Here is a 26,557-nt window from a genome sequence, read left to right as displayed (position 1 = left end):
ATAAAATATCTACCGTAATTGTGTTTTCCCAACAATGCAGTCTCCATGTCCGTGATGAAGTGGATGTATTCTGTGTTTGCCAAATTTGGGGCCAGTCATCATCTGCTATTTTTATATCCAGTTCCCTTTCCCATTTCCTTTTAATATACGTGGTGTTTTTCCCTTTTTTTCCATTTGATTTTTGTGGAGCGATGATTGAATTCTGTGTTTTTTAGAATTGTAAGTTTCAACAATAGTTCTAATTATTCCATCTTCATTTAAATTTATATTATTTCTAATTTCCTTGTCAAAGTAATCTTTTATCTGTAAAAATCTGAAGTGGTCAAGATAAATTTCTGTTTTAAAGTTTCAAAACTTAGGAAATTTCTATTTTTTATCAATGTGCACATCGATAAACCACAATTTTATCGTAAATATTCAAGGCTTCTTTTCTATCTCCAATAAAACTATAAATTGTCCTATCCTGTATGAGTTGCTCCACATTTTTCCATTTTGATATAAAGTTGTCAACATACCAACAGATTACAGATCTAAGTTAGTATTGAATTTTAACATTTTAACAACTTTACAAAGAAAAATTATATAGTTTGTGGATTTTTTTTTAAATCACACTAAAGATTTTGCATCTGTCTTCCTACATCACCAGGGTGGTCTCTCAGCATAATACTGGTGCCTTGATGGTCCAATAATATGTGGAAAACAGTGAAAAGGCTTCAGTTAACCACATAGGAATCGACTCATAAACAGGACTGATAAGGCAAGCTGGTAGAAAATTTGGTTTTAGAAACTAAAAACTCCTGCATTACCCATAATTCCACATCTTTTCCAGTCCCTCAGCAACAACAAAAGAAGAACTACAATAGATTTGGATGGTGTTCCCTGCCTCATCTCCACTGTTTCTGGCCTGGACCTGGACCTTTGGGGAATGGAGGGGATCAAGGAGAAGGCGTGGTCTCTTCATGTCTACCCCATTTCCTGTCTTCAACACAAGCTCTAATTAGAAATTTGGGTGGCCTTGTTTATTTACATGGTTGAAATGTGGCGAGGATGTATTTATATTTTCATGGCGAGTTCTCAGCAGTGCTGCGTTACAAAACCTTCCCTTGAGATTGTTGTGGGAGAGCAGAGAGAGCAGTGGCTCAGAATGTGTGCAGCTTGTGGAGGGAAAAGGTGGCAAGGGCTGGCTGAGGATGAATTTTCCTCAAAAATGTGAAACTTCTCACGTATAATATAAATGGATATTAGGACATGCCACATGGCAAATGTCAATTCCTACGTCATTAAGAATGCAAACAGGGACACTTTGCCTTTCCGGAGTTTCACAATTGCATAAAAGGCCGTCAAACCTAAAGGCATCTCAGTCCCATAGACGGTATAAGGCTAAATATACATGAGTGTGTCACAGTGGTGGCACTGCGTGTTTATCTTTCAGACCCAGGACTGCAGAGTTTTCAAGGCGCAGCTTTTCTTGTGGTGCTATGGCTGCAGAACGCCTGGACCTGGCTTTGATAAAGTAAACATGTGAGCACACACTCACATATGTACGCACAAGAACTCCACCGTCCTCCTCCCTGCCCGTCAGCTGCAGACCACACACCCAGACCACACAGAGTCTGAGAACAGCCTAAGTCACTCTCACGCAACACGGCCGATGGGCTGTCAGTCTGACCACTGAGTCCCTTGATATGAGCACACAGCATATCTGCTCTGAGAATCCTTAAAACCTCAAAGCTCCTGTATAAAATAAATCCTAATTTTGACAGAAATAATCAGCTAAAATCAATTTAAGTTTCACGGTTTGCAAACACTGTGAACCTTTTTTTCAATAATTTTATTTACCAATGCATTAATATCACAGTCCATTACAGTTTTCTCCTTTCTACCTGCAGCAAACCAAGTGAGGACACAGCGAACTCTGCTGGCTATTTACCTCACCACATCAGAATGGAAAACATTTTTCCTTTTTCTCTGCTGGACCAAAATCAGCATCGAAATGCCTAATAATGCATTAGTTTGATGTATTTAACCTCCAAAGCTCGCAATCTAAATAAACAATCGTGTCTTGCACAAGTGCCAGATAATTCACAACGCAGTGCCGCTTATCAGCTCTTATCTGTTTACACTCATGTCCCAAGTCATCTTATGGCAGTTTTCCACTGCTGCTTCTCATCCGACAACTGTTTCCGCTTTCCTGCCATCATAATGCTTCATGTCGAAGGCATTGTTGTATGAAGACACTCATATAAACAGACATTTGAAAACAATTCAATCTGATTAATTGTGCAGATAAAAATTTTATTTCCCAGTAAACGAAGTCATTCTCAGTCTTTCTTTTGATTACATTAAAAGAATGATTAAAAAAACAAAGTTTAGTTAGATTATATAACATTTATTTTCCTGAGCTTTTGCGTCACAGATCATCTATCAACAGTGCATCTATATATTTGGAACAGTTTAATGGAAATACTTATTACAGCAGGGTAGTTTAAAGGTCAGTTACATGGATGAACCCTTGACCTCAGGAATAAGCTAATTTTTTTTTTGTCATTTCAGGCTAATCGATTTTTTTTATGGTTTCTTAGGCTTTAATGTCCTTTTTGTGTGACCAGCAGATGTCAGCAGAGCCTTTTAACACATTTATTTAAAACAAACCTTTCTTTACTTTCTTCCCAACAGCATTCAGCACAGGTAAACATGTTACCTGTAAAGACTACTGCAGGCCTCTCAAATATGGAAAAGCAGAAACTAGAAAAAAACTTTTTAAATTCATCAAAGGCAGAAATTGCCTCTAACACAGACTTTTAGGGTTTATGTTAAGGGCAAAAAGCAATGTTAGTGCAAATTTATAAATAGGAAATTGGTATATGTGTTATCTTTAAGTTTGCAAAAGCACTTAATGATTAAAAAGCTTTAAGGGCCAGTTTGCGATTTAATTAACAATTAATAATAAGAAATCACCAGTGCCACAATTTGGAGGATGCTGGCCCATTCTTTTTCAAAGTTTTTTAAGCATCACATGTCTTCATTGTGGTTTGGGTTTTGCAGATACAAATCAATTTTTGAGGGGTTCTTCCTTAAAAAAACTGTTCCAAAACACTGTTGGACACAAATGATCCTTTTTTTTTACTTTATGTTCCTCATTTTTTACATTTTAAATCAAGTCAAACTCATAACAATTAAAGCAACAAACTACAAACTTTCTTTTTGGAGAAAGTAAACAGGTTTTTGGTTACGTTTTCTTGTCATTGCAGATGGGAACATCTAATGACTAAACTTTCTGCTTCAGAGCTTCGTGTTTGAGCGCAGACCGTGTCACTCAGAGCAACGGCCCGAAAAGGCGGAAAAAACTGAAGCCTGACTACAAATTATGCGGCTTCCTGCAGAGGGGGAAACACCACGGCCAACGTGTGAATGTTTTTCTTTTCTTTTTTCCCTCGTTTTTTTTTTTCTCACCAATTGTGACTCATTTTTTTCTCCATTTATTTGCTAATGTGGTGAGCCCAGATATGAAGCAACCACAAAGAACATATTGATATGTTTATTTTCAAATAAATCTCACATTCATTTTAATACTCAAAAACATCCACAACAGCACAATTGTTGGAATAATTTACAATTTTGCAAATTTTTGCAGTTGATTGTAAATGGTGACGTCATATAAAAACATTTTACACTGAATGTTCAAGGCAGAATTTCTTCATAGTTTTAAAAAATATTTGTTCTTATTTATATTGCGTGGTAATTACCTTTGTTTTGCACACTGATGTCATTTCGTTCAGTCCTGAGATGCTTTAATTTTATTAAAAATAAGTACCGGTATTCTATAAAAGGATTCTAATCCTCATTAAAAAATGTTTTGTCAGTGTGAAAGATACAGACTACAGACAGTGGTTCAACACCATTTTTCTCCCTTTGGACATAAAGACCTGTGTGCGAGAAAAAACTAACGTTTTATTTATTTGTTAATTTTAGGATCTTTCAATGACACATGTTGGAAAATACTGCCAGTTCCGGTGTAAAAATTTAAAAGAAAAGCACGTTCATTTCACTGCTAACTCAACAATGTGTGTGAGCAGACGTTGAAGCTCTGGTCAGAGCCGCCATTGTTGGTTTGCGTGAACTGCAAAAGAGGAACAACAAAGGAGGATGTCTTTTTTGCACTGATACGCCAAAACAACTCGGTGAAAATGTTTTTTGAGAAAGTTCGATTGTAGGTGGGGGAGTCACGTTTCATAATCTGTCCGAAAATGTCCAATCCTGATAACAGTAATATGACAACCAGCCACCCACATGCCCATACATCTCATTCGCTGCTTTATGACATAAAGCGTTTACCACAACAGTATACTGTACATCCAGTTCATGATGTTTTTTTCCCAAAGTGTTTCTTGCAAACTAATGACAAGAAAAAATAGGGCCATCTGACCAATTATAATGAAAAAAAAATGATTTATGGCTCCTGGAAATAAAAGAAGAAGAATGATTCCCGTCTGTGATTTTGGACAGACTCTACGAAAGTGATGTGGTTTAAGTGTGAAGGAAGTTAATGCAGAGATCGAAACTATGGACCACAGAAAAAAACAACAAAACCTCCATCCTTCACAATAATTATACCGCCACAAAATCAGAAACATTTCTATAACCTAACAAAAACATACATTTTCAAATAGTTATGTAATTTAATAAACAATAATTTACTATTAGTACAACTATTTTGGAATTAAATTGAGGGAATCAGTCAGTGACCCGGTTCTTGTCGTGTATGATTGGACATTAAGCGTAAGTAAATATTAAATGTTGTGCCAGAAACACATTCAAATAAATGTTGAGAGATATGTTTGAATGTTTTACAAATCCACACACAAGAAAAATGTTTGAAAAATGATCCAACCAGCCAATTAACTGATGATGTAAACATTTTAGTTTTGAGAAAAAAAACCATAGATTCTTTTGCCTTAGTTTTTCCCAACAATCACAATTTTTAGTCAAAGAAAAAAAAAAATCAATCCAATTTGAAAACACTTTTTTAGGCTTGAAACTAAAGTAAGGTGCAGTTGACCTTTAAGGTTCCAGGCAGAGCTGCATGAGGGTCACCGAAGCCCAGGAAACTTTTATCGCTCAACCTTTGAGCATATCCAGAACCTTGAGCAAAATTTGGCACAAGGAGGAAAGAAACAGACCAGGTGTACTGTTGAGTCCATCAGTCTGACCACTAAAAATGTACAAATGCACACAAAACCACTGGAAGTGTGTACTCTGCCTAAAATAAACATAGTAAAAGTAAATGCTACTAAAATGAAGCACATATCTAATATTTGTAGACTCCACAATTTAAAGAAGAGTTTTGGTGTCACTGCTCAATAAAAAAAGCATTCTAAAAATGTTTAAAATCTATCTCTAAACGTAAAAAGTGTAGTTTGATTTAAAAAATCTTTTAGTTCAGAACCAAACAACTTGTATTTTCACCAAATAAAAAAAAAGTGTTTAGTGCTGCCAATAGTCAAAATGCATATTCAAATTGAAAAATATGTTCCCCTTAGGTTAACTTTTAAACAAACTGTGAGGTTTCATCTGTTTCATGAAGAATAACAAAACAGAGACCAAAGCCTGAAATTGTTCAGCAGCTAAATTATTACGTTTACCTTACATGGACACCAACTTTTTATTAGAAACTGCAGGCATCAGTCCAGTCCATATTGGAAATAAATAGTTTGTCTCTCAAATTTGTTCTGCATGTCCCTGACACCATATTCTCTGTTTGTTGACCGTTTTATGAACAATAAAGGTAGCCGTTAAATGGGCAGAAATTAAGGACAAAGTTTTATTTGTGACTATTATTTCCTCCTAACCTTTTTGAGTCATACTGCGTAAGAACATTTAGGCGAAGTACGACTATATGGACACTCCATGCATGGGAACCAGAGAGCTCCTCTCTGTCTGAACCTGCATCCTAACCATAAAGGTAGTTTTCCTTCCCACTCGTGAGGCCACAAGTTTCATGTCAAGAGGAACAGATAAGTTATGAGATTAGTATCATTTTCCAGTCAATGTGGCACAACCGAGCTGAGTTTACACCTGACTAAATCTTTGACCTAAAGATTTCCCAGACTAAATGCCTGGATAAGTGACCACTCATCTAAAAGCTAAACTATGGTCAATTTTAAATTACCCTGGCGTTTTGCATTAAGGCAGATTTTAAAATGTCTTGAACGAACAAATGCGAGGATTGCAGTTGTGTCTCATTGGACTGCCGGTGATATCAAAACTGCAGCAAAATGTGGAATGAGCATCAATTTTTACTTGGAATCACACTGCAGTGCTGTCAAACAAATATCCCACTAAAACCTCATGAACTTAGAGGAACATCACATTTTATTTCTGTCTCCAATCACAGGTGACTTCATGAATGAAATATTAACCACTCTTCAAGTCGTCCACTTTTTTTCCCCCTACTCCTCATTAAAAAAAAAAAACGAAATAAAAAAGAATAAAATTAAAATGGTTCTGAAATGTGTTCCAATTTTTTTTTTTTTAAGAATAGAGACTCGGTAGGAAATTGGGCCAGTCCAACGTGAGATTATATCTGTAGAAACTTTAGAAAATAGTAACTAAGTTTAGAAAAAAAAAAAAACATCAGCATACACTGAAAGATAAAATGCCTCAACTACTAATAATTCAATCAAAATATACAAAATAATATATAGTGGGAATCCAAGAAAACAATTTTATTGTTTATGAAAGCATTTATTTATAAATAAGCTTTTTTTTTTAAAAGAAAAATTGGAATTTTCTTCAGTGACAAAAAGCAGTGAGTGAGTATTTATTTAGCCTGGTTTATCTCTTAGACGTATCAGTGTTTGTGTTGGGGGGCCATTCTTCCTGTGCACCTGTGCTAGTACTTCCTGCTTCAGTTTTCCCCGCACTCCCCTCGTCCCCCCCCACCCCCCATTCCCCACCACCCTCAAACCGCATCCTTCACATTGTCACAGTAATATTTGTTGAAAGTAAAAAAAAAAAAAATGCATTTCTCCCTTCACAGACACAACAATGAATAGTTGTGCAAGAAGGAACAACAGGGTCTTCCCCATCTTTACCCCGCAACGGTGTCGCTTACTGTACACAAACTGCAGCCACAATGAGAGAGAAAAAGCTGCAGCTTTATGTGTGTCTGTGGGTGTGCGTGCGTGCAAGCATGTCACTCCTGGATGTGTTGTAGGGGACGCTGGGAAGGATAGCCAATGGCTGAAGGGGTGTTCTGTTCCGGGATGTGGTCGTAGGTTCGAGGGTAGTGACCTGCGTTCTGTTGGTAATAGTAGACCAGTTTCCTGGCAAACATTGGCTCCACCTACAAGCAGACAAAGTCCACGTGAGAAACAACAGTCGATAGTTTGGAGCAAGATGCACCACTCTTATAACTGAATAATTAAAGGAAGCTTTATTCATATAACACTTTACAACTCCTTCAGCATACAAAAAAAAAGGAAAAAAAATAGGCAGTTTAAGAACATAAATTTAAACAACATAGAATTACAAAAATAAATAAAATACATAAAAGACAAATTAATTCATTCATCTTCTAAACCCGTTTTGTCCCTTTCGGGGACAGGTCGTCAGTCTGTCGCAGAGCCACAAATCACACACCCTAGGGACAATTTAGAGTAACCATTTAACCTATAAAACATGCTTTTAGACGGTGGGAGGAAGCCAGAGTCCCCGGAGAAAACGCACACATGCACAGGGAGAACATGCAAACTCCACACAGAAAGGTCCACAGAAAGGTCCCCAATTGGTGTACTGTTTCAGGTCCCTAAGCCGGGATCGAACCGGGGTCTTGCTATGAGGCAGGAGTGCTAACCACTCCTCCACCGTGCAGCCCCAAAAGACAAATAAGACTGTAATAGAATGAATAAAAGAAAAGAAAATGGCACCAACCACTGTGTATTAAAAGCTCTTACTGATCCAAGAGACCACATAAAAGTATTTAGCTTTGAACATTAGTATGAATTCATTGACTAATAGTATTAATTTCAAAAAGTTACAAATAGGTCATAAATACAGATATAAATGGGCAAATGTGCTGGTTCTTTGGCTAGTAGAGTAAAGCATTTTTTCTTTACATGCTCAATATCACAGTTTGTGTAAAACCTTTTTGTGTAGTTTGTTGTGCTGGGATTAGAAAATGCCATTTCACATGGCAAAATACACGGATAAGGTTAAAAAATGCACATTTGAAGGTTATCATGGACCCTGCTTCTCATTGTGGAAAGCATATGGTGCTATTAAACACGTCAGCATCTGAATGATGGCATTTTCGTATTTTCTTGGTTCAGACATAAATTCATTAAGGACAGACGCACATGTTACTTTTTCACCTTTTCTAGTGAGACTTAAAGGATTCTGCCAACAAATGTGGACACTTTATAATCAGATTTTGTTATAAGAAGTGTTGTGATAATTATTTGATGGTCTTTAGGTTTTTTTTAAAGAAAGGGAAAAATGAGCCCAGAAAGAATCGTGTACCTTTAAAGTGCAATCTGATAAATATGCTTTTAACTAACTTCCTTTTTTTATTTATTTATCACCGCTGTCAATTTATTAAGTTGCTTGAAATCAATCCAGTAATAAAGTTATTATGGATTTATTTTTTGCATCTTTATCCCTTCTACTTCAAATGTCTGCAAGGAGCGCAAGATAAGATAGACAACTGAGTACTTGAGGAGGATACATTGCAAGCTACATAAGAAGCCTGTACAAAAACAACTGAAATTGTGGCTTGTCAACACCAACACTAAAAGATAAGCCTGTTATGATGCTGTCATTAAATGTTGTGACGTCTTATTTTATCTATTTGTATAGTAAGTATTTGTTTATGTGTTTTATTGTAAATGTATGTGTGCTTTTCTTAGATCCTGGCCAGGGTACATCAAAACTGGCTTTTGGCTAAATCTAGCTTTTATTAAATTTTTCAATTACACTGTTTCCTTTTAAATTTACTATTATTATTCTTATTATATTTTGTATTGCAAAAATAATAAATGATCTATGTGGGGCAGTGGTTGGTGCTCTTGCCTCACAGCAAGAAGACCCCTGGTTCAAGGACCTGAAGCAGAGCACCATTGGGGGACCTTTCTGTGTGGAGTTTGCATGTTCTCCCCATGCATGCGTGGTTTTTCTCCGGGGACTACGTCTTCCTCCCACCGTCCAAAAACATGCTTCATATGTTAATTGGTTACTCTAAATTGTCCCTAGGTGTGATGTGAGTGTGCATGGGTGTGTGGTTTGTGGCCCTGCGACAGACTGGCCTTTTGCCCACGAGTGGCCGGGATAGGCTCTGGCAACCAAAAGGTACAAAGATGAATGAATAGAAGATGAATTTAGAAGATGAGTGAATGAATCCATATTTTTATGAAAGATTTTAATTGAAATAAATCGTTTCAAGATCATAATTGTTACATACTTGTGCAGTGATCATCTTTCGTGAACGTTGTGGGTCTGGATACTCATCTCCAAAGCACAGCACCACCTGGTGTCGGGGCAGATGCCGACCATTGTGGGCAAAATCTTGCAGGTCTGTAAGTAGAAGAGTGAAATACATCGGAGGGTGCATTCACTTCAACTTTTATGAGTCATGCATGTCACAATAAACATGCCTAAGAGAGAGCATTCAATGCACCATGCTGCCTTCATGACCTTTTCCCCGATCTCGATGACTTTTTCTGGAAACTACTGATGTGGATGATGGAAATTTAACATGAAATGGCACAAAAAAACACTATCGTGTCACGCATTGTGGTGGACCACAGGAGGTGGGTGGGGACTACACATACTTTGGCCCCCTGCTGAGAAAGAACGAGCGACTTGTTTGTGCTACTTCAACACTGACAGAGGGACTTACCAGCTGAAGCACCACCAGCCTTTTCTAAAGCATCATCATATCTGTTATCCACAAGTATGATCAATAACCACCAAAAAATTGTTAAACTGTAATTAGATAACGTTGCTTTTTTGGAAAAAAAAGAGGCTAAGTTTTAAAAAAAACATATACATCAAAAAATTAAAACTAATTAAAACTAGCAACACTGAATTTGTTTCAATATAGAGTTTTGCAAATTCACCAGATTGATAAACATGTTAAGGAAGCCTAACCTTATATATGCCGATGTTAAGAGAAATACGTCAGTAGTTTTCCTTCATGTTTAATGATGTTGAACTGAAGAAATACTAAAGTTTGCATTTCCATCACATTTTCAGAGGTATACACTGACATAAATGACCCAATAGATATTTGGGTCATTTATGGGTCATTTCTTCTTTCCACCTACTTTACTAAATAGTTACAAACATAAGGTTTACATACAGCAGATTATTTTTTCTATATATTTTTTTGTATAAAAACCAAAATGTTTCACATAGATCTAAAGAAATAAGTAAAAATAAAAAGTGGCTGCACATTAGTGCTTACCAATAAGGAACTGATGGGTGTCGAACAATTTGCACGGCTGCTCCTTCTCCAGCTTGTTGGGTTTATCCATAAATTGGGCCAGAGGTCCCTCCCAGTAAACTCGTCCCTGACAGAGGCGCTTGGCGTACATCCCATCGGCTGTCATCCACAGAAGCACCCCCTTCTCCAGTATGTTAGGAAGCATTTCTGCACCCTGTCTCTGGGACTCGGGATATGGAAATGGAAAAAAAACCACTTCTGCTCCGCTGTGAAACTTGTCCTCTGGGCATGAGGACGGAGAAGATGGAGAGCATGTGGAGGAGGAGGTGATCCTACAACCTTCTGGGTTAGTGACAGTCACTTCCTTTACCAGTGACTCTCTGTAGTATAAGGCCACATGCAGGCTGAAATCTGAAAGAAAGACACATTTTTAGAAGGTTTGTCTTAGCTGAAAAATAGAAAGTTTAGACGTCAACAAACGTAGTTGCAGTAAATACTGTTTACCTGTTATAACATTGTTGTGGTCCACTGCATACAAAGGTGGTTGAGACTCTGAAAGGTAGGTATGGAATGAGAGCTGAAAACCTGCATAAAAAGAAAGAAATACATTTAAAAAAAACTAATAAATGTAAAGATGAGAGGGATTAAAGAAGAAGGACTTTCTTTCTTGGATAAATTAAAAAAAATAAAACTGAATCCATGGAAGACATGAATGACATCTTTGTTTATTTACTAACTTTAACCTGCAGATTTTGAGTAAACTGTTTAAGTCCCACCCGATCATGTTTTGAGCGATTTTAAAAGTATTCTTAGTAGTGTTTTAATAATGATTATGCCATTTTTAGTCAATTAACAAAACATGTTGTTTTCTAGGACATAGTTTCTGCAGAGCGGCAGGAGTTCACTTAAAATTTCTTTGAATTATGGGTGGGGCTGTTGGCATGGAGCATGTCCATCCCCCCTTCCCCTCTCCATTGGATGGCGGAGCAGGGAGCTCTTGGCCCCTTTACTACACAAATAAACTCTTTTACAAATTGTATTTTCTTTCCACTTCGATTTGAATTAACAAAATCTTTGAATAAAGCCATATTCAGAAATCTAACTTTAGGCTTAATTTTATTCATATATGACCTCCATCATCAGAAACATGCCACAAGATCATGTAAAAAATAAACTCGATTTTCACTAGATCACGTAAAAATAAGCACCATTTTTATTGGAGTGGGTCTTTAAGGGGTGATTTTTTTTTTTTTTTATATATGGCATGAAAATGACCATCTTACCATTTTCTGTGTGTGACCCGGGCCAAGCTCGGCTGATTGATGGTGGGTAGGGACACTGGCCGTACTGCAGTTCTGCGTGTGGCCCATGTAAATGTGGACTGGACAGAGCTTGCTGCTCTGGAGAAGGGTGGTAATCCCTCCAATCCCTTCTCTCTTGAGAAACTACAAAAGGCACCTGGGGGCAGCAGGGAGGCTCACTCAGAGAAGAAACCACTAGGATCTTGTGGTAACTTGTGCAAGTGAGATCATGAACAGCATATGTATATTTTTTGGTTTAAAAATTGCTGACCTGGTTGCGCAGTGATGTGTAAGGCGAAATAAAGCCAATGGCATTGGCGTGCTGTGGCATCTCCTCTATACAGCTCATTTTCATTTCTGTAAATGTTTGAAAACAGAAAAAAAAGTCTTCACACTGCAAATATATATATTGTTAGAAAAAAAAATCTAATTTTGCAAAATAACATTCCTTTGCAGGGTAAGGACAAATTATGTGGTGCATAATTGAGCTGCTGCTAACATGATGAACTTGGATAAATTTAGTAAGCCTGAACTGTGAATGCATTTCATGCACTTGCTAAGCTGTGCTATTTTCATCTGAGGGTGATTTGCAAGGCAAGTACAAAAAGAAAAAAAAAAGACTTAGTGCACGTAGATCTTGTTTATGAGAATCAAGTGTTAGCCCTGATAACAAAAACTGCTCTGCTGTAACATGGCAGAGACTTTGTTATGCAAGGCCTGAGGTTGTCTGGCTGTCTTTTAAGCAGCTCACGCTTAGTAACCGAAGCCCTCTAAAAAAAGCACTAGGGCTTTTTGGTTCATGCTTTGGCTTCCTTTGTGCTTCCTGCCTGATCCGACTCAACAGCAGCAGAGCAAATGTATGTGGCACACAAAGTGTGTGAAAACGCAACAGCGCTCAGCAGTTGCAGAGAAGTAGTAGCCTTTGCACTGCAGACTTTTGATTCAATGCATAGTGCATTTCATTTCAAGCGCTCTATCTTCTAATCCTGTGGTCCTTCAATTGATGCTACACTTCCTGTGGCATGGAAGGTTTCTATACTCACCCTTTTTTGCTCCCTCTGGAATGATTCTGTAAACTTTATATGGATCTGAGATGTCCAGTTGGCTTCTCTCCACTATTTCATCAAAGTCGTTGCTTTTATTAAGAGCACAGCGAAGTCTGGTTTTCCATGTGGGGGGGTCTGGTTTGTCAATACCTTCCTTGTATTTTCCCTTAAACATTGCCCATGCCTTAATAGAAAAAAAAAAAAACAATTTAAATAAGACTTTTTTTTCTAAAACTTCCTCTTCACGAGAGACCAAAAAAGGAAACCAAACTGTCCTTTTTTCAAGAAACTTCTCAAATGTTATCAAACTCTGCTCTTGAACTGTTATGAACATCACATTTGGGGGAGAAGAGAGAATATCAGACCTTGAACAGCGCAGCATCCTCTTCTCTGTTGTAGTCCTGTTTCCCTGCGTGTTTCCACGGAATTCTAAAGATGGTCTTCTCCTCGTTTTCCCAAACCAAGCCGGGATATCTCCTGCTGTCTATCTGATCGATCAGCCACTGCCTCAGTTTTCCATTGCCGCAGCCACCTGACACGCTGCTGTCTTCATCCAGGTTCATCTCTGCAACAGAAAATGAAGGAAAAGAATTCAACCGTTCCCTTCCTGATAGTTGATTTTAAAGACACACACACTGGTGATTCCTATTAAAAGAGCATTTGAAAAGTTGCTGAAGTCTCATTACTTGAGTTCCACATGCTTGCCAACAAGCCTTAGTGTTACAACTGCGTTATCGCTTTTACTTCACACAAGTTACGACTAACATTTTGGGCGACAATCCTGTACAAAAACATAAAGGAAGTGAGTAATAAAATGAATCACGTCAAAGAAATGTGACTCGTTTACAAGAATAATTGCACAACAAGCATTTCATTTTTTTGCAAAATGTAAAACCCTGTATGTTTATCAATTTAAATATTTTCTAAATGGTATCAAATATATGTTTGTTAAGATGATTTTTTTCAAATGAACGCATCATCTGAAGATGAGAGACATTTATGGGTTTTAAAACAGCTTACCTTTGGATCCGCAGGGGCCCCACTGTAAGCTGCAGGCGGGGATCTCGGGGTCCTGCTCTTAAACTTTCTCACATCTTGATTTTTCAGGGAGGAGCTTCTGGGGCTCAGAGAAGTTCAAGAAGAGATGTGCTGCAATTTGGCGCGTTCACTTCTCTGAAAGCCTGAATTCACCCACGCAGCGGTGTCGTGGGGAATCCCTCTAGTGACACCCTGAACGCAGATCACAACGGAATGGAACAATTTACACTTCCCATCACTAAATATCCCAAAAGAAATTACCTAAAAAGGAAAATCTGATCCAAACGACCATCTACTGATAGAAACTCTACCTGAAAATACCTAAATATGTCTAAGTAATTATTAGGAAATGTCACATTTACCAATTAAAACAAAAAAAAGTCAGAAATACAAACTTTAATTTAAAATATGAGATTATTCCAAATGTAAAAAGTTTGCAACACTGCCCTCCAGTGGTTCCTCCTGTGCATGCCCTGTATGCAGTTCAAAGCATATTCTCTCTGACGTTAAATGATTCTTTTAACTACTCATACTTTATTAAATGCTTTATTAATTTGTGAGTTTAAAATTCAACGGAGCCAAAAGTCTTGTAAGACCATTTTGGCTTGATGCTCCCATGCATGACCTTCGTTGCTCATCAGACAAACAGGAAGAGACCCAGGAAACTGCGCTGAACAGCACACAGAACATGCATGATCACATTTAGTGTCAGCACCCACCGACCACCAACCTAATGTAGCTTCTGGGTTTGCAACATCAACGAAAAAATAAAATCATGTCTCAATAATTAGGTAAATAAACTATTCTCATTTGTTCAGCTTTTATTTATAAAACACATACAGTACAGTTTTTGTAGTTTATATATTTTTTTAGACATTCGTTTTAGAATATTTTTACATTCATGAGCATCAAATACAGAGTTTGCAGTCTGACTGTAGACCATAATGGAAATGCATTGCACAGTCTAGGCAGTGCTGCAAAGGTCGAAGATCAAACACCTTCAGACAAAGTTCAGAGAAGAATGTCTTCTTCATCCTTTTCCTCATCTTTCACTTGGAGCTTTCTGGTTGCAAGTTCCGTATGTCAGCTTCATCGTTGAACGGGTTGTCCTTGTATTCCTTTTGTAGCCATTCTCTGAACTTGAGAAAAAAAAAAGCCTTGCTTTGTTTATTCATATCAATACTTAAAGTCTTAGTCCAAACTTCCCTTATGGGTAGATACGGGCTGTCTGTGGGCCAAAAATGGCCAAACCTGTATGGGGCAGATGGTCTGCACCAAATATCAAGGACGTAGACTGCTGAGTGAGCCCATACAGCAAAAATGTTCATACACATTTTTTTCTGCACGAATGCAGACAGTTTTAGGTAACACTAAAACAACACTAAAGGAATTCACACAGGATTCACACCGTCCGCGTGTAGTGCTTTCAAGAACGCACCATACAGGGTTTTGCGAACGCCCATTCATCCGGTGGTGTTCACACCGGACGCGCGCGGAGCGGCAGGGAAGGGGACTTCGTTTTTTTTACTGTTTGCTAGCGCTTGTCCTCTACCTACAGTGGGATGAAAGTTGATGTGAAAAGTCAAATCGGTGCAAATCCTGCAAATCTTGTTTTAGGCTTTCTGTTTTAATCTGGCCAGGTACAAAACCCAATTATTAATTTATCCTTTGTGTTCATGTTTACAAAGGTTGCAACTTCCATGTTTTAAAAAGGAAGCTACACTATCAAACTGAGTCCCCTGTTGGTCACGGCGCCACGTTGCCGCAGTTCAGTGCAAAGAAGTTCAACTGGTTGAACTTTCAGCGCGCGATCAATGAACGCGATCTGTAGGAAGAGCCCGTGACCGCACTTTAAAACAAGCGAAGTGACACATGATCACGAGCATTCCGGACAGGGAAGCCTGAAATTCTGGTCTCCCCGCCTATGCATCGACTTTTCATTGAAGGTGGCTGCTTGAATGTGAGTCGATGCAGTCTGTTGTGAGTGCAGCTGAAGGTTGAAGCAGTTGAGACGGAGGCGTGTCATAAAGGTTCTTTATTTTTTCAACGCCTCCAAAATCCTGCAAGACCCACCTGCACTCCCTTTAAGATGGAGCCGCTCCTCTCTACGACCCTACCCGGGCTCCGAAAACCCAAAAACTCGCAGCACCCGTACAGGTCCATGCAACACAAAAAACCCTCGAGTATGAATTCCCTGATTTGTTCCACTGACCTGTTCAGCTTGGGTGGCCTCAAACTCTTGGAGCTGACGCTGGAAGCTCAGGTTGGGACAGGCGCACGGCCGAACAACCCGAACGGCGGCCAGCGCCTCCTCCCAGCCCAGACTTGTCACGGTCATGATGTACGCCACCACCAAGGTGACACTGCGGGACACTCCAGCCAAACTATACAAATAAACACAAAGAAGAACTCCAATTGAAAATGTAAAGATGCAAGCTAATGTTAACACAAATTCCTTAGCCTTACATTATTTATATTAATTATCAGATCATTAACTTTAATAATCTGGTCCTAAATCATTCCAATGTATGAATATGTATTAATACATATATGACCATTGGAGCTTTATGAAAAGGATTTCTAGGTGATGTATGTAATTGCTAAATGTAAAATCTGTCTTGGTGGACAAAACTGTAATTAGTTGTTTGTCCAAGCTTAGAATTTGTAGATCTCTGCCAAAACGGTCCAATAATTGTTTAAAACAAACCTCACTGGACGTGAAGTAGAACAATTCCTTCATTTCAATCCTAAATTTTAGTCTAAGACGCTCATGTTTCATATTCAGAATCTGCATTGGGTTAACAAAGATGTCAAATCTGTCGTAAAAGAAAAAATACGTCATTACTTTTCATTAAAAAAGAAAACTCATGTTAGGAGAGTTCAATCCAGCAGGTGGAAAATTATGCAAAGTTTGTTATTAAGTCGGTTTACGCCTCATGTGATGCTTAACTGTAGTTAAGTCACTGTAGCATAAGCCAAAAAACAAGTTTTATTTGCATACATATACAAATACAGGAAGTGTTGTCTGCCAATCAAACTGCAGAGGTTCTAGTATCAAATTGAATAAATATAGATTGATTAAAAGCTTCATATACATTTTGATAAATGGAGCAAAAAAAAAAAACTATCAGAAATAGCTAAGTGTATTTCTGAGAAAATTCTGCCCAGCTAAATATAACTTTACCCGGTGAGCAGAACGTTGTTGCTGCGCTTTGCATTTTGGGAAGTTCTAAAATAGGCCATCCATTTTTATTGAATTTCTTTGCAGCAGTAGCACAGGCTTCGCTTGAGCCCATACATGTATCAGTTTATTTGAACTGTACATTAAGGAAATTTCACAAAGCAAATCGATCTAGTTCAACCACCTAAACACGTCTCTCACTAAACCAAAGTATGCCCCTGACAGGCTCTCCCTGTCAGGGGCAAAGGTCATCTTGCTCTCACCAGTGAACGAGGCAGCCTTCTCCTTTTAGCCGAGACTCGTGTATGAACATTATACTTTCCTTAAAGTGCTGAGTCCTGTGGAGGGAAAAAAGCCAGTGAGATGACAGTTTTGAGAATAAGATCTGTAAAAATAAAAATAAAAAGCCCCATGCTGTTACTGAACTCATGCACTGCAACAACTGTAATGTGAATGCAGAGTTAGTTTAGCTACACTTTTCCTTATCTTTTCAATACCAAATTTTGCTAAATTGATGTCCTAATTTCACACAGGATCTCTAAACATTCAAATGTCCACGTTCATATTTGGTTCATTGAATGTTTCTGAGAACTGGCGCTATAGTGAGCATGTTGTCATCAGTAGAGAAGGGCTCACTCCTGCCTCCAACAGAATTAAGATTATGTCCAAATTCCTTCACTATTCACTACCTAGTGCACTATAATCGCGGTGTCTCCTAATTTCCCAGAAGCCTCTACGAAAAACCAGCATGCATGGATGGTCACTAGATTGGCGAATACAGACTACGATGCATTACATTTAAACGATTTTTCAAGTGGAAAAAAAAAGTATTTTAATTTGATAAAGCATCCAAGCTTTCATCTTCAGTGGATTCATAAATAGTTTTTGTAAAATGTTTATTTTTATGAGGTTTTCGCTTCGGGAAATTGGTAGCATAGTGTCCAAAATGCTTTTACAATCCAGGGCATTCGATAGTCCCGCCCTATATAGTTTTATGGTAGTTAAGGAATGGGGAGGGAGTTTTGAAATAGTCTAAGGTTGTGTCCGAATTCCTTCACTACTCACTGCATACAGCTCCGAAATTGAGTGCCCTACAAATTTCCCAGAAGTCTCTGCAAAAACCCAGTGTGCAACGATGCTCACTACATTAGAAAATATAGACCAGACTGTATTGCGTCTGAACAATTTTTACCAAAACAAATGTATTTTTTTAATGAACCATCATCATTTTATCTTCACACGACAGTGGATTTATAAATGATCATTAAGGTAAAGATATTAAGTAGATTTTTAAAATCAATGACATCATAGTCGCGGTTTAATAAAAAACAAACAAAAAAAGTAGTGAGCATTGGTGTCCAAATTGCTTTTAAAATCCAGGGCACTACATAGTGCCGCACTTTATAGCTTTTTAGTAGTTAGGGAATAGGGTGGGAATTCTGACAGACTCCGTCAATTCAGGCAGCATTTTTTTGCAATTGTATGCTGCCATATTGGAGCCTGATATCGTTAGATAGGAATGATTGGTTGGGACTTGGTCTGAGTCGACGTTACTATGGCAACCACTCCCACCAGTCAGGAGTGGGCCATTGTGAAATCCACATCCCTACCACTTGAAAGATCTGTCAATCAAATGTTTTGAATGTTCAACAAGAGACCATCTACTTTTATTGAGACATAAGATTGGTCAGTTTATTCGTGAATACAGAAAATATTTAATAAAAAATAGGATTATCAAGAACATGTTAAAAAAATGAGGTAGCAGAGGAAGAATGGTTGTTCTGAATGACTGAGTAACAGCTGTTTATTTCTCTATAGAAGTCTATGAAATGTTGGCGTCTTGGAACCAGTAGCTACTTCCTGTTTGGAATCTGAGGGGGAAGGAGTCAATCAGAGCTGTTTTTAGACACAGCTGATGATTAGGTAATAAAAACATGCCTCATTATTTGGCTAAAGAAAAAGGAACAATTATTTAAGACCTAAAAATATGTTAGTGAAATGTCTTGTAACCATCATATTTCTCCCCATTTGCAGTTCTAGACCTTGGATGTTTGTGGCGTTTCTCTTCACATTAAAAGCTTTGTGAATTTTAATTGAAAATATGACTTTTATTCTTATGACACAACCTACAAGGTCAGGGGTTGTTTACCACCTTTCCAGACAACCCACATCATGATACTTTCACCTAAACCTTTAATAAAAGATGTCAGGTTCAAGATTTAAACAAATCATTTTGCCAAAGTATTTTATTCTGCTTTTATCTGAAAAAAATGTATCTTTTGACATGTTTTATCTTTACAGGTGAACATTTTCCCCATCAGTCCTGTGGAGGTTAAACTCCCTCCTGCAGTTTGATTTTTTTTTCAGTCTACTTACCAACCGAGTTAACGTTTTCAAATAAATGATAACAGAAATGGACATAATTATTCATTAAAACCAGTTAAACATTTGTCTGCATGTGCAACATGCTGTATGATATTGTTATTAACTTTACAAAAAAAAACGAGTTAGAAGTCCTAAAAGGCTGCAGAAAATGTGTTGTTGGTCATAAAACACTGCATTAGCAGTTTCATCTTCCTCTTTATGGAGGTTTTAAACAACAAAATGGGACATTTTTTGTACATTTTCATGTAAGAGAGCAGCCATTTGCAAAGAGAAAGATTTCACAGTTGAATGTTGAGGCTGTGGACGCATATCATTTACACATCCGCTTGAAAATCAAATAAATAACTCAGGACGCCCACCACAGTGTGGCCTGAAATTGACAATGTTTTCTCGCTTTCTTTTTCAGCTTTCGATGGGCGTGTCTTAGTGCAGCATCATACTTACAGGTTTCCAGCACTTACAGGTTTTGTGTGACCAAGTCAGACGCTATAATGCAGAGGTAGGTCATCTCCTAGTGGACAAGGCACACCTGTGAGAAGTCTGTTCTACCTTTTAGTTTGACCTTCAGTTGTTTCAAACATACCTGCAGACTTGTGATTATACACAGCTTGTGGCATTACTTTTACACATTTTATGCTTTTAATTTTCAAGAGAAAAACAGCAGTTAAGAAAATAAAATATTCAAAGAGTCTGCATGTTACCCGCTTACCAAAGCCAGAACAGCCGCCTACTCTGACACCCACTCCTGCTACATCTCTATACCAGCTGCTGTGGACCGACTTTCTCCTTCATACCCTGATAAATCCCAAACTCTGGAGTTACAAGTGACTAGTTCTTGAACAACCAGCTAGACTGGTTCATGAACCAAACTGATCTCAGCAGGTACAAATTCGGTTCCTTATTCCCTCCATAGGGGCAGGAAGCAGGAGGCCATCTCACCTGTAGAATGGGAGCTGCACTGTCATGAATGGACAGGATGTGTGTGATATTGTTTCTGGCAAGCGCTTCTCCGTCTCTGGCATCTGGGAGGACGACAATACAATTACATAGGAAGTGAGATAGTTCAATGCATAAAAAACTCAAAATTGGACACACCTTTGAAATTCCCCAAATATAGGTCTGGAAGGACCTGCAAGGAGCAACAAAGAAATCACAGGTTTAGCCAAAGATCAGAGCAAAATGACGGATCCAAAAAACGAAAGTTCTTCAACGAAACTCTGACGAGGGAAACTGAACTGAAGGTGAAGAAAATAACAACAAAAATAAAACCTAGTAAGTAGAGTAAGAAAACCGCACAACAACAAGCGATTCATTGGGAGACCAAAAAAAGTTGTATTTTTGGATCCGATCGATATGACATCAAACGTGAGGTGGTCACAGATGGGACGGAGACGTACCTTGTTGATCCCATTCCCCATGCTGACAGTCCGCCTGAAAACACTGGAAATCTGTGCCTTCACTGACACTTGATCGCGTTTGGAGGGCTGCTGCTGGGCTCTAGTCCCCATACGCTGCAGGTCTGTCGCTGCACTTCATGTCCGAACCCGGAGGGTTAAAGAGTGGTGCTCAGGTTCCCGCGTTGAATCTTGGGAACTGTAGTAGAATTGTATCAAATGCCTTTAGCTTCACTTTCAATTACAGAATAATGCTTATTTGTAATAACTGTCAAAACTATATATCTATAGAGATATATATCTCTATAGATATATAGCGATATATATCTATAGAGATATATATCGCTATATATCTATATATGTACATAGATATATAAATATACAAAGAAAGTCCTCGTTGAAATGACTTGAAACGTTCAAAAGTAACAATAAACTAAAATTTATTGAAAATTAAATAATCAAAATCAGCCATTGCTTTTGAGTTGTTGATTAACAGAATTATTGAAAAAAACAAACTAATGAAATAGGGCTGGACAAAAATGATGGTACCCATAACCTTTTGAGAAAATCACTGCAATTAAACGGTTTCTGTATTTGTCAATGTGCCTTCTGCACCTGTCCACAGGTGCAGCACATTTCTATCCAAAATGCCTTGATAATCTAGAGATTTCTTTTTACCTACCTTGCACAATTTCGAGACACCCTGTGCCAGGTGCAGCAAAGTAGCCCCAAAACAGAACCTAGCCTCCTCCATGTTTAGGGACAGTGTTATTTTCGTTGTATGCTTCATTTTTGAGTCTAAGAACATAGAGCTGATATGCCTTACCAAAAAGTTCCAGTTTTGTCTCATCTGTCCAAAGGACATTTTCCCAGAAGCTTTGTGGCTTGTCAACATCCATTTTTGCAAATTCCAGTCTAGTTTTTTTATGATTTCCTTTCAACAGTGGTGTCCTCCTTGGTCGTCTCCCATGAAGTCCACTCTGGGTCAAACATTGAGTTTGACATTCAGTGCGATCTGACACTGATGTACCTTGATCTAGGAGTTCACCTTTAATGTCTTTGGAGGTTGTTCTGGGCTCTTTGGACACAGTTCCAAATATCCGTCTCCTCAATTTGTCATCAATTGTCCTCTTCCCACCACGTCCAGGGAGGTTGGCTACTGTCCCGCAGGTCTTAAACTTCTGAATAATATGTGGAACTTCAAGCTACTTAGAGATGGTTTTACAACCTTTACCTTTACGATGTTTTTCTATAATTTTGTTTCTAATGTCCTGGGACAATTCTCTCCTTTGCTTTCTGTTGTCCATGTTCAGTGTGGTACACACCTTTTCACCAAAAAGCAACGTGACTATTTGACTCCCTTTAAATAGGCAGACTGACTGATTATGGGTTTGAAAACAGCTGTGATGTCAATTAAAGGACATACCTGACCTTCTGGGCGATTAGTTCTCAGTCTTTTATGGAAGTACCATCATTTTTGTCCAGCCCTATTTCATTAGTTTGTTTTTTTCAATAATTCTGTTAATCAACAACTCATAAGTAATGGCTGATTTTTATAATTTAATTTTCAATAAATTTTAATTTATTGTTACTTTTGAACGTTTCAAGTCATTTCAGTGAGCATTGTGGACTTTCTTTCTTTAACTGAGGGGTACCAACAATTTTGTCCACCACTGTATATATAAATGCCCCTCTCACCCTCCGCGGGTGGTCTCTCCTCCAAGCTCGCGTCCTCTACCAGAGGCCTGGGAGCTTGAGGGTCCTGCGCAGTATCTTAGCTGTTCCTAGCACTGCACTTTTCTGGACTGAGAGGTCTGAGGTCTTTCCAGGTATCTGTTGTAGCCACTCGCCCAGCTTGGGGGTTACTGCCCCGAGTGCTCCAATTACCACAGACACCACTGTCACCTTCACTTTCCAGGCTTTTTCCAGTTCTTCTCTGAGTCCCTGGTATTTCTCCAGTTTCTCATGTTCCTTCTTCCTGATGTTCCCATTGCTTGGCACTGCTACATCCACCACAACGGCTTTCCTCTGTTCTTTATCCACCACTACAATGTCTGGTTGGTTCGCCATTACCATCCTACTAGTCTGGATCTGGAAGTCCCACAGGATCTTTGCCCTCTCATTCTCTACCACCTTCGGCACAATTTCCCATTTTGACCTTGGGGTTTCCAGTCCATATTCTGCACACGTTCCTGTATATTATTCCAGCCACTTGATTGTGGCGCTCCATGTATGCTTTCCCTGCCAGCATCTTACGTCCTGCAGTTATGTGCTGGATTGTTTCAGGCGCCTCTTTGCACAGCCTACACCTTGGGTCTTGTCTGGTGTGGTAGATCTGAGCCTCTATTGCTCTGGTGCTCAGGGCTTGTTCCTGTGCTGCTAGGATGAGTGCTTCGGGGCTGTCCTGTAGGCCAGCCCTTTCCAGCCATTGGTAGGACTTCTTGATGTCAGCCACTTCAGTTATGGTCCGGTGGTGCATCCCATGCAGGGGTAATTCCTCCCATGAGGATCTGTCCTCCTATCCTCTGCTCTCCATTGTCTGAGACATTCACTGAGCACACTGTCAGTTGGGGCCTTGAGCTTTACTCATGCATCTTGGATGTTTCATCCGGGATAGTGGCTTCCGCGCTAGTCCTTGGCCTCCTTCATTGCGGCTAGCATACAGTCTCAGGGTGCTGTATTTGGGATGGAATCCTCCATGCATGGATTGCTGCATCGCCCGCATGTATTTTAAGTGTGTCCAAGGCTGGATTTTGTTGCTGGCCGCACGTATTTAAAATGAAAGTTCCGTTAGTTGTCACGCTCCAAATGTCTGTGAAATGTGTCCTCCGCATGTGATCCATCTGCTGGAGGAGCGGTGAGCTGCAGAAACAGCTGCACTCAGGAACCATTTGGTGGTTTAACCTTAACTGGAACCGTAAACCTAACTTTAACCCTTCCTCTGGGTCCGTGCGGCCAAGAAAAAAGTTCACCAATGGCCGCTCATATTTAGAAAACCAAGTGTGACTACACACTTTCTAAATTATATTTGACAATAAACAGTCATCTTTGAACTAATATTCATGTTACACTATGAGTAGGCTAAATTAAACCTTATGTTTTATTTTTTTCAACCACTATAACAGAATCACCATTGATCATTATTAGAACTTTGGTGTTTTTTTTTAAAGTACTACTATTTGAGATTGTTAAGTAAGTAAATGTAATTGTGAATTCAATTAGGCCCATTTAATATATGCCTACTTTGTTATCAGGCCAAAAGGAGTTTTTTTTTTTTAGTAAGGTGAATAAATGTGACAGATAATAGATAATGGAGAAGACTAAAAGTAATAATATGATGATTGATAATGTTTGATGATGATATTTTATTTTGGACATATACTTTAAAAAGGGAAAACAGGACAAAAATTTTTTTTTGAAATTGAGTGAGAAGAAGTAAAAGCCTTATAAATCCCCCCCCCCCTTTGTACCCCAGACCAAATTTATTACCGCACCCAGTGCACCCACCATGTATTATAGTCTCGTTCCTTCTCTGCTGAGTACACATTCAGTTTCAAATCCATACTACACACAAATATACATCTTGAAATATACACACTGATACCTCTGACACATATTTGTCATTATTTGTTATTATTTATTTGTCATAAACACTCATTTGGTTCCATTTAAATCGTACTCCCCAACACACTCAAATACCTACACACAATTCAAATTTATAACACAAATATAACATAAAAAGAAATTAAATGATAATACTCATCTGGGATTAATAGAAACGGATTTCTTCATGCATGCTGACCCCAAAACTCAAAAACTAAAGCTTTCCTGACTTTTCCTTTCCTTAAATGACCAAACTCTTGATTGCCCATGTGTGTACAGATATATTTGTAGAATTTTGGGTGATCAATACAACCCGTCAAACACTGTCATCCTCATTCACAGCAATTGTTAGAAACAATCTAACTCTAACGTGTTCACAGAGGGATGAATCCTGATGAATTTCTCCTGAAAACATAAAGATCATGTTGATATAGTTTGAGGTTTTCATTTAAAAAATATATTTAAAAAAAACTCTACTTTAAAATTTCTGGCACAAAGTATTGCCATCATGCGCCTTTTAACTAGTCCACTGTCCATGCATCCAACCCGACATGCATGTAAGTAGAAAACACAAAACCACTCTGACGACTGACATGTCCAACAAAGTCATAAAAGCACGGGCACGAATGTAACAGAGAAATGATGTTACCACACAGCTCTGCGCTGATTAGCGTCATGATAAGAACATTGACAGGAAGTACCGCAGGCTACAAGCCACCACTGATTTTACGCTGCAGACCTCAGTTGCTGTAGCTTTCCGGTGATCTGCATTGTTCTAGTCCTGTGTGTGACGCTGACGCTCAAGCAGGGGGAAGCTGTCAGCGCAGGCATCATAAAATGGCACAACACCAAAGCAGTGACCTGGTTATTGATCAACTGTTCTGTGCAGACTTTCTGACTTATAATTTAGAAAATATTTGGCTTTTTTTTTTTAATTACTGAATAAAAAACGTATTAATTAAGCTGTTCAGTAACAGTGTCCAGATGGTTAACCTAAATCACGCATTCTTCTTATGGTAAATTAAAGTTTTGCAAGAACAGACCAACGTTTTTTTTTCAGAAATTTTGAAAGACCAATGTTAAAAAATAAGAACAAAAAGATTGAAGGTACTTGAATGTAGTTTGATTAGGGATTCTCTGGTCCTCATTGACTGTAATCAAGCTGAAAATTTTAAATGGGCTGATTACCAGTAATAAATACCAAAAAAAGAAAAAGAATCCAAATGTACGCTGATAAAATGGCACGACGCTGAACAGGTAAATACTGCTTTGTTGTGGCTTTCCTGCGTAAAAAGGAGTAATCTCTCGTGTGGGCGTTCACAGATACTCTGCCCAAAATGTAGGTCTACATGAAGCCCACACAGCCAGGGACTACAAATTAGGTGGTTTCCTGCTCTAGTTTCGATAAATGTTTTAACAATGAACCTGCAATTTAATTGTCAAATCTTCTTTGGCTTTCAACTGCTTCCTGTAGGGGTCGCCCCAACCTCAGCATCCTTTCACCAACATAATCACTGTCCCTCCTCTCAATGCGTCCAAACCATCTCATTTTGCTTCCCTGCATGCATCTCCAAAAAATGATCTTACTCCTCTGATGGATTAATTCCTGATCCTAGATCAGATGGGTAGATCAGATCCTAGATCACAAGATGATGGGTAGCCATCATCTTCAACATTCTTCTTCTATTTTTCAATCACACTTGTGGAACCTTTTTGACTCATTTCCATCTCTGTTCTTGAACAGCTTAACCTGCTGCACACCTATCCATCTCTGTTTTTGTTTTTGCCACGCAAGGCTGTACAGATCCACCTCCTTTTCCCTCTAAGAATACCTTGGACCACTTCATGCATCTTCCTCATGACTTTTTTCTTCTCCTCCAGCGTACATCCTACCTGTAAAGTCTAACCACAAAACAGTCAATTTTACACTTTCAACCTTCAGACTCCACTTGACTCTCTTCACCTCCTCCTTCCTCCGTCCATCTACATCATAATAAAACAGCTTGGACCTGTTCCACGTGTATAATTTTGCTTCCTTTCCCTCTGGTCTCTTGAACACACAGAATATCCACTGTTCTTCTTTCGATCATGTCCGCCAACTCTCTAGTTTTCTATGTCAAAGTCTCTGCATCCAAAGTTCCCACTCAGTCCTTCATTCCCGCCTTCCC

General features: G+C 38.6%; 1 protein-coding gene across 2 annotated transcripts; it reads right to left on the bottom strand.

Moving 5' to 3' along the window:
- Positions 1-3,449: 3,449 nt before the first annotated feature.
- Positions 3,450-20,973, bottom strand: LOC101167990 (dual specificity protein phosphatase 22-B). Of its 2 annotated transcripts, XM_023965194.1 has the most exons (15): positions 20,790-20,973; positions 20,488-20,521; positions 20,332-20,414; positions 19,854-19,903; positions 17,271-17,345; positions 16,039-16,210; positions 13,809-14,965; positions 13,154-13,353; positions 12,786-12,972; positions 12,014-12,099; positions 11,725-11,899; positions 10,946-11,026; positions 10,463-10,852; positions 9,458-9,570; positions 3,450-7,345 (listed from the first exon to the last, which is right to left on the bottom strand). In XM_023965194.1, exons 8-15 carry the CDS (start codon positions 13,349-13,351, stop codon positions 7,196-7,198), a joined length of 1,380 nt encoding a protein of 459 aa, XP_023820962.1. In that variant the 5' UTR covers positions 13,352-13,353; positions 13,809-14,965; positions 16,039-16,210; positions 17,271-17,345; positions 19,854-19,903; positions 20,332-20,414; positions 20,488-20,521; positions 20,790-20,973; the 3' UTR covers positions 3,450-7,195. The 2 variants fall into 2 exon arrangements, with proteins under 2 accessions (XP_023820962.1, XP_004079322.1); XM_004079274.4 differs by lacking the exons at positions 3,450-7,345; positions 9,458-9,570; positions 10,463-10,852; ... (3 more) ...; positions 12,786-12,972; positions 13,154-13,353 and having other exon boundaries at positions 14,619-14,965; positions 20,790-20,949.
- Between the last annotated feature and the right edge of the window lie 5,584 nt (positions 20,974-26,557).

Source organism: Oryzias latipes, chromosome 17, assembly GCF_002234675.1.
Source record: "Oryzias latipes chromosome 17, ASM223467v1".
In the NCBI taxonomy this organism is placed as follows: domain Eukaryota; kingdom Metazoa; phylum Chordata; class Actinopteri; order Beloniformes; family Adrianichthyidae; genus Oryzias; species Oryzias latipes.
This window is presented reverse-complemented; position numbering and strand designations above follow the sequence as displayed.

Excerpts from the sequence above, each read along its gene's own strand:
- LOC101167990 (XM_023965194.1), bottom strand. The coding sequence starts at position 13,351 with ATGAACCTGGATGAAGACAGCAGCGTGTCAGGTGGCTGCGGCAATGGA. Across the intron at positions 12,100-12,785 it reads TCCAGAGGGAGCAAAAAAGG|AAATGAAAATGAGCTGTATA; the intron begins GTGAGTATAGAA and ends AAACATTTACAG. Across the intron at positions 9,571-10,462 it reads CACCCATCAGTTCCTTATTG|ACCTGCAAGATTTTGCCCAC; the intron begins GTAAGCACTAAT and ends TTCTACTTACAG.